Below are 8998 nucleotides of genomic sequence, written 5' to 3' on the forward strand. Positions count from 1 at the left end.
CCATTCACATCAGAGTCACTGTTGAGCTGGAGGTAACTGCTCCCTAAGGCGCTGACACTACTGCTAATGCTGTTTCTATAGACAGGCAGCGTCTGGGCCTGGTTGTTCTGCTGCAGCCAGTAGGGTCAAATTGGAACACCTGCACTGCAAAGACAAACAACGGCCAATACTAAGGCAACAGACTGGCAATGCTTTGGCACTCTATAAAACACACTGTCCAGCATGTATTTTTTTTGCATGTTATAACTTAGTCACAAGCCTCTCTCTGGACTGTTTTTAAATGTAGCTATGTTCTAAAGACAGTGAGGTCTGTGGATTACTGTATGGCTGCATTCACACTCGAGCAGGCGAAAATCTGGAGTTTTGTGCAGCAGTAGGAGTTTCACTTAATTAACATAACAGGACCCATTGTGTGACATCAACCTGAAATGGCGACTTGGATGGCGACGCACCACCAGGTGACTCCACATCTGTTTGTATCTTTGTAATCCCTGCATGTGGGATTGTAGAACTCGGGGAAGCTCATGACGACCGCGATGACTCACCCTTCTATCTTGACGATGCTAAACCCTTCTTCTTTATTACACGTCCTGGTGCCTCCCCTACGCTTCCTCTGGTCAGTCGCTTACTTACGCAGCGATTGGCTGCCGCAGTCGTTCTTAGGGATGCGTTACGCCAAAGGTTGAGCTGGTTTGCTAAATGTTTCACTGCAGCAGCCAAAACGGACCGGCCTTATTCAAATGAATATGATCTGGCGTGAATGCAACCTTAGTGACAGGGTCTCAGGAAAAACACATTGCTTGTTGAGTTGTTAGTGTTACATGTAATGGCAATAGATATCTCAAAGAATCCACACATAACACAAAAGGGAAAGATACCACAAGCTAAGGAACAAAATGTGTTCATTACAATTTGAGTCCTCCAACTGGTCCTTCTTAAAAAGGAATGCTCAACACTTTTTTCCATTTGTCTGTTGGCTTGTACCGCTAAATGTCAAACAAGAACTGGGTCTGTAGTAGCTGTGCAGCATGAGGTTGAAGCCGGTGCCATGAGGGAGAGGAACAAACTTTTTCAACTTCAGGCACTAATAATGGGTCAACCGAGGCCAGGGCTCTGGCAAAATGAAAACAATAAAGACCTGTCAAAGAAAACGGGGCAGAAATAACACATTTTCAAACAATTTTCCCCTCCTCTTTGAAATATGTATCACTCTAAAATCGGACACCCAAGAAATCTTGACATTAGTGTTGAGAGAGACCATTTGATGGCTGCCAACTTAGTGATTTTTCCAGAATTGCTGTGGTGTGGATCTAATGGAGAACATGTTTCCATCCATCCAGCGAACACACAGAATCATCTCCTGTGACTGCACGGCATGATGGAGCAGCAACAGAGGATGGGAAGGGAAGAGAGAGAGAGAAAGACGAAGCAGCACATAATCAATGCGAGGGCATTTTGTATTCACACAGTGACGATACATGATGTCTTCACCTTGAGCAAACACGTGATGAGGTAATGTGCATGAAGGGGGTCGATACAATATTGGTAAAGTGGAATGACTTATAGTGGATAAATATATCCATTATGGCTCATAATAAGGAGACGCCCACCAGCCACCACAACCATCCCTAGCAGAGGAAACGTTAGCTGCAGCATGCTGTCCTGTTGAGGGGTCTGTGGAACATTTTGGAGGGAAACCACTGCAGCCGTAGCACTGTGTAACAGCAGAAAATGTGACCGTGTGTTTGTTGCCCACAAGTCTTTTTTTTTTTCACACGTCCTCACCGTGACACCGGACGACGCCATTGGGAACTCTGGTTCACCCCGCTCCAGCTGTTTGGGAGGGGGCAACCGCGGGGCAAGGAGATTGCTTTTGCCTATTATGACGGGTTGAACATCACACACATGACTATACACATACACACACGCACTGATATACACACACAAAGACTCAGCGTCAAGCCCATCCCACCTAATGGCCGTATCCTCATACTGCTAACGGGTGCTCAGGGAGGCAATGAGGTTTGCCATCTATATCTCCATGACCCTTGGTTGACTTCTCTCCCCTGTTCACCTCCCCCTTAGTGACCTGGCAATGGCACCCTATTAGGGTGAGACAGAGAGAGAGGGGGGAGACAGAAATAGGGTCTGGGCTCCTGTTTGAATGGAGCGCTCTCACACAAACATCAGCACGTTGAGTATACAAATCTCCTCGCAAATGGGGTCAGAGTCAGTGCTTAGCCATTTGTTTTGATTCCCCCCGCCGTCTCCATCTCCCCCCCACCACCACTACCGCTCCATTGGAAATCATAACTGTTAGCAATCATGCGGGGCAATATGGCGAAGATGAATCGGAGGAAGAGAGGTAGAACGGAGGAGAGTGATAGTGCGACACCCGAGTCTGTCCTTCCTGAGCGGTAACTATCTCTTTGATGCATACGCCACTTGCACAGGCACAGACTCATATATACATCAAAAACACACTGACTGTCACTCGTAAAAACACATGTGACAGAGCAGCAAGGCGTTCGCATCCTCTGGAGAGACACATGAAGGCAACATGGCGAGTAGAAGCAGGGAGGGAGAGTAAATGGGCCTGTATGTGTGAATGCCAAACACAAATGTCAACTTCCTCTCTGCTTCTCCATAATCTATCTATCCAGCCCCAAGAAAATGACTCACAAACAACAAAACCGCCCTTTACTTGTCCACACATTCACTCTGTATGACTGGTGAATCATTTCCCTGATGCAACAGGGTGGCCTTCTTTTTAGCAAAATGTCTGCTAAAAATGGAGCTTCTGCCAATGTTTAGTTTGAATTTACAGGATTTGACAGAGCTTACTAATGAAATATGAAGTCACATAAACATGAATTAAGTTACGTAGAAAAATGGTTTTCACACTGTTGTAGGGTTGGGTAACGAAGTTCGATACATTTTTGGCACTGGCCGAAATGCCCCTATACCTTCAAGTATCGGAAAAAAATGTCCTGTCGTTCAATACAAAATTTCAATCAATACCTTAGCCTTAGTAAGGGGTCAATCTCAAGCATGCAGCATGCCTGATCTGAAAATGCTGAGGATTGGCTGTGTAAAGGCATCAATGAAAATACATTTGGTTACAACATGAGTTACGCAGTATGCATCAGTTAGCCTTATATTCCGACTTGCACATTTTCATTTTGCACTGAAAACTATTTGCACTGATTCGTTCGTAGTATTGTTTTTTTAAGTGTTTTTCTTTTTGCTCATTGATCTTGCTGAAGCTGAGGTGGCTTAGGGTATAGGTCATTTGTTGTAATCTAATACAATGTACAGTTCAGGAACCGAACCGGTATGGAATTAGTCAAGGTATTTCTATTGAAAGTTCTAGAACGATAGCCAGGCTACACGGTCGTATGTGTTGCTTTGTTTGTGTTTTGGTTGTGCTCTTTGAGGCAGAGTAGCAAGCCGATCAGCAGCTGAGTCACAGAGAAAGAGGAGGTTGATCTCCGTTCGGTCTTAGGAGGTGGGCCATCTGTAGCCAGGCAGGTCACTGTGTTAGGCAGACCCCATGTGACTACGGCCTGCTCACTAGGCTAATCCTGCTTTGTGTTTGTGTCTGTGTGTGTCCTTACCAGGAGCTTCTGTGGCTGACCAGACATGTATACACATGCACACACACACACACACACACACACACACACACACACACACACACACACACACACACACACAACCCACACACACACACAGAGGGGCCAGATAAAGCCAGGAGCCAGCCAAAACAGTGTTTAACTCCTGTCTAGTATCCTCCTGATCTGCTGGCTGTCTAACAACCTGAGTGACATGCGAGCTGATGATGGGCCACTAGGCTGGCAGATAGTAGTGTGTGGCTCTGTTGGGTTTGTTTACATGCCAGTTGTCAGAATGCGTGTTTGCAAGGCTGCAGGCATCTAAAGTGAGAGGATTTATGACATGTGAGCTGATGTCTGTCTGTGTGACCTCGTTGTCAGAATGCACACAGTTTGTCTTTATGTCTGTGTGTATTCCATTCTGCGTTTCTTTTCACTGCACACAGTTGTAAGACATCCTATGCGTGCATGTTTGTGCGTGTGTGTGTGTACATGTCCGTGGACCTTAGAGGCAGAGGGTAGCAGCCGGCTGCGCTCTCTGATCAGGTTACAAAAGTGGGTGTGTTCCCTCTCTCCTCTGTCGCCTGCTTGTCTGCCTCTCCCTCTTTCTAACTCATTCTGTCTCTCTCTCTCGCTTTTCTTTTCTCTTCTCTGTCTCTCTGCCTCTCTCTACCCTTTCTGGTTACGGAGGCCTGCAGCTTGCGTCATCCAGGCCCTCTCTTCCTCTGGCACCACTACAGACCACCTCTCTCTCTCTCTCTCTTTATCTCCCTTGTCTCTGTTCCTCCCCTTCCCTCTTTTCCTTTCTTCCTCCCATCTCCTGACTGGGACCAGCCCTGCAGCTGGGCCACACTCCCTTCAAGAGGCTGGGAGCCATGTGTCTCTCTCTCTCTCTCTCTCTCTGTGCCCTGACCTCTTCTCCTACCTCCGCAGCTGAAAACTGGCCCACCAGGAAAAGCCTCATAAAACACCTGAGATTCTGTCACTCATTCGTTTATCCAGAAAACAATCTGACGCTGACTATATTCTGACCTTATACCACTATAAGTGTCCCCAAAACAAAGTGAGAACGTCTTCAACACAAAGACGCACACTGCCGTTTGTGGAGAGAAGCTCACTTTGGTGTCTCCCTGATCTTACAACGCTGTCCAACCTTTCTCTGCCTGTCCTAAATGAACTGCAATGTGTTTCTGGGGGCAAATCACTTCACCAACATGCTGGATGAAAACTCACAACAACTAACTCTCACACAGTCAAAGACCTGTGCTGTAGACCTGGACATTGCAACCTTTTAGCGCCACGGAGCATTTGAACAAGCAGAGAAAATCCAGTGCCAACATCTATATTATTGCACAGACTCTTTCTATAGGTAATGCGGGTTGATAGATGTGGACAATTGTGGGTGTGCAGCAGCAATTATGTAAGTGGAATGTGTGTTGTTTGGGCTGCAACAAGAACCTATGAGTGTGTAACTGTTTTCTGTGACTTTCTTTCTGTTGCTCCGAAAAGACAGAGGAGCACATCAGATTTATTGTCCTGCTTCAACAGGACGTTACTGATCATATTAGACATAGAATCTGCTAACAGAACAGAACATAATACTACACCACTTTATCTTAGCAACATATGAACTGTCCAGACTGACCAGCAACATCCAAATGGTTAATGTAACGTCCATTTGACATGCTACTATATAAAGAATGTTAGCTAAATGTATAGGTTTGAGGTGCATGGCATGCACACAGTTTTACATGTTTGTTTATGGCAGATGTATGCAGACGCAATACCTTGTCTTTCTCGTGGGGCAACAACCGGACAGGTGGCAGAGAACCCAGAGACACTGTCCCGGTCCCGTCATCTAGGGTGCTGCTGCGGCTGATGAGCTGGAACAGTGGCCCCTGCTTAGCCACGCGTCCGTGGGCCACGGCTCTCTTCAGGGCCACCCTCAGCTGCTGGTGGAAGATGCCAGGCCCCATGGAGCCGCTGCCGGACAAGTAAGCTGCTACATCAGCCTGGCACTTCAGAAAGCGCTCAATGTTCTTTAAGCCGGAGCCGCCTGGCTCATGGAGCCCCTCTAGTGACCGCTTGATCAACTTGTTCCAGTCGAGTCCTGGTTTCTTCCCTGAATGGGAGTAGGAGTGGGAGTGAGAGTGAGAGTGAGAGCTACCACCACCACCGCCACTGCTGCTGCTGCTGCCACCTCCTCCTCCTCCAGAGCTGCCACTACCCTTGGGCTTGGGAAGAGCCAAGCGCCCAGGGTTGTCAGGGTCCTTGTAGGAGTTGAGGCCTTTGTTGCTGACCTTTAGGATTGTACCATCCTTGACGCTAAGCTCCAACTGCTCCAGAATGGTTTTGCGATCAAGACCATGGGACATGGAGACCGCATTGCAGATACGCTCCTCTGACGGACGCTGCTTCTGCTTCTTCACCTTCTTGATGGCCTCTAGGATCCATTGTGTGTACATGGGGTTGGCCAGTTTCACCATGGTGGCTTGGGCGGGTGCGGGGGCCCTGAGGACTTACCGCAATGACCACACACGAAAAACAGAGACTGTTAGCCAAGGAAACACCTGGCCTGCGCCGTAGCGCCGCCTCCTCTTCTGCTTTGCCCTCTGCCTGCTTTCTATCCCTTGTCCTGTGGTCGCACAGAGAGTCCCTCAGAAGCTGAGTATGAGCAGCACGGTAGTAAACAGCTGACCATAGCACAAGCCCCCGAGCCAGCTCTCCACCTGGTGAAATGCAGTCCACCCACCACCCCCTCCCAGCCAGGTGAGGGACCCTGGCGAGAGGCAGGGAGAGTGGAGGAAGTAGCAGGTGTTTTACCTACTTTAAGTTCCACAACACACAAGATATGGTAGAATAGATCTTGAAGATAGTAGGAGCTTTCACAGATAGAATGTGTTTTCCACTTGGTTCGACCGCAAAATATTTATACACGGGACAACAAAAACTGTCCAGTCAGTTTCCTATCACTGGAGACAATTCTCAATGTGAGTTGAGGAAGATGATCATGGTCTCCAGAAATGAAATGAGTGCTTCAATGATAAAGGTGAGGGTAAAACAGTGAATATGTTGGTTTTTTGTAGATTATAGCATTCCACAAGATTTTTTTTCTTCATTCGCATTTCCTCGTCTTTACTCCTCCTTGGTTCTCGCTGTCTTTTACTCTTCTGGGCTTCTCAGCTCGGGACGGAACGGATATCTCACCCCAAGGAGCAGACAAGGCCGACCACATTCATTGCACTTGGGTAGCTGAGGAACCCTGCATTAAAAAAAAACAACAACAGAAAGAGACAAAGATTAGCAAAGCTTTGCAGAGTTAAACACATTTTGATAAAGCTTGAAACAATAAAGTGAAGTCTTTGAAAGGAAATACGTTTGAGTGGGAGGCTTTTGAACGTAGAGAGGGCACAACTTTTTCAACAACACCTGCACAACATAGAGTGCCCTCAAAGATCTATAAACAAAGCAAATAATGCATGCACTTAGAAGGCACAGCGCCAGGTTTAACCATGCAATACTACAAAGGAGGAGCAATCTACTGATAACCCTCAACAGCTTGATAATCATTTTTGTAAACACCCATGCAGTTCTCCTGTTGCATGGATAGTATTGCCTAGCAGCCCACAGCCAGTCTAGCACGAGGATTGTCAACAAACTGGTGCGACCATAACCTCTACTAACCACTAGAAAGTTCACAGATGGAAATGTTGGGGTAAAACATGGCAAGTAAACATCATCATCATAAAAACTGCATGGGCGAGCTGACCATGGGCTAGTTGGGTTGCTAACGTAAACATGATGCAGTCAAAACACAGACTGTTAGCAAACATTAGCCGAGGGGGCTAGCTCCAAAATCAAAGCTAAGCCAATTGCCGCATTGCTAAACTGTTTCCTACGGTGCTGTTTACTCTAACTGATATATCAGGCGGCGAACTATCTGACAACAAGCCTTCCCGCTAACAGTAAGCTAACGTTAGATGCTAGCCAAAAGGGCTGCGTTATGATTATGTTAGTAACGTTACTCGCTGACCCCCGAAACGTAAACAGCACGAAAAGAGAGCGTATAGCCAGCGCTCCAGCTCGGGAAGACAACATTTCCGCCTTCGGACGAGATTTCAGACAATACAAACCACCACACAGCAGCAAAACAGAGCGAATAATCTCCATTTGAATGACATTCTGATATTTACGTGAGAGCGCGGCCTCGTAATAAAGGCACAATGCAACTTGCAGACGGCCATCTCGTGCTAGCGGGCAAGTGCAAAAAAAATGAAGATATCCCAAGCGCGGATTCTGCAGTACTACATGTTATGCGGCCTCCCCTCTCTCAGCCTTCGGTATGGGCGAGGAGCCTCTACCCGCTCAGACGCGTCCCCTACCTAGCTGGCTTCCTCCCTCCAACAACCGCCCTCCCACGTAAACGCTACAGCCTGCGGTGCGGTGAAGAAGACAAGGCCGCTGTGGAGCAGCTAGGCCTCGGCTCCCCCCTCAGTACCCCCCGCCCGCCTCCGCGTTCATCCTCGGACCGTACCCCGCTCTCCCTCTACCACTCGCGGTTCCCCACAGAAAGCCCGAGCTGGTCCGGTTCTGTCTTCCGAGGTTCACGGGGGAAAGCAGACCGTGTAAAAAAAATAAAATGTCCACCCCTATCCGGCTTCGGCTACTACTCACCGGAATTTCGAGTCGAGCCGCCGAGGAGAAGGTGCAAAAACCGTGCGAAACGGAGACAACAACAAGCCTAAAAATGCAGCCACAGACCAGGGGTTCTAGAGCCGACGCCATCTTTGAGTGAAACGGGAGCGCACGGCTGGTGGGGGAGGGGGGAACACACAGAACCGTCAGGCAAGGCCAAGGGACCGTCTGCATGGTGCGAGGCGGAGAGCCAGGGGAAGGAAAAATTCACTGCAAGGCGTAGGGGGCGGCGGCGCTGTGCTGTGCTGTTGCTATGAGAGGGGTGTGGATATTGCTTGAGCACATGAAATGGAAGAAAGGGACAGATGGTGGTGGTGTTGGGAGGAGGGAAAAAGAGAGGATAGGCTAGGTGTTCTCGCATTCTCTGCTGTAACCTACTACAGCCACACTGGGCTAGATTCAAGGGAGCGTCTGCATTTTTCCCTAAGCAGTTGTTACAAAAAAAGGGAAAAAATCAAAGCCAATGAGCGTGCCTTAACGTTAGAGGGTATTTAAAGATCAAAGTGAGACACCCCTCCACACTGCAGTCTATTGTAGCAGCTGTGTGTTTTGTTAAGACTGAAGGTGGGGAAGCAAGCCAGTCCCTTCTAGAGATGCTCAGATGTTACCATGTGTATCTGGAGTATTACAGTAGTACATGACACATGTCATTAACTGTCTATGCGAGAGCATTCTACTGATGCATTGCT

At 48.0% G+C, this 8998-nt stretch overlaps 1 protein-coding gene across 2 annotated transcripts in view; it reads right to left on the minus strand.

The window, feature by feature from the left end:
* The window catches only part of kat6a (K(lysine) acetyltransferase 6A), a 39845-nt gene extending 31441 nt beyond the window's left edge, over positions 1–8404 (minus strand). For both annotated transcript variants that reach the window (XM_080047897.1, XM_080047896.1), the window contains exons 1-2: positions 8289–8404; positions 5402–6876 (exon numbers count right to left, since the gene is read on the minus strand). In XM_080047897.1, the coding sequence (XP_079904023.1) occupies positions 5402–6100 (699 nt within the window). In that variant the 5' untranslated portion in view covers positions 6101–6876; positions 8289–8404. The remainder of the gene's footprint in view (positions 1–5401; positions 6877–8288) is intronic.
* Between the last annotated feature and the right edge of the window lie 594 nt (positions 8405–8998).

This window comes from Ammodytes marinus, assembly GCF_949987685.1.
Source record: "Ammodytes marinus genome assembly, chromosome: 2".
NCBI lineage: Eukaryota > Metazoa > Chordata > Actinopteri > Uranoscopiformes > Ammodytidae > Ammodytes > Ammodytes marinus.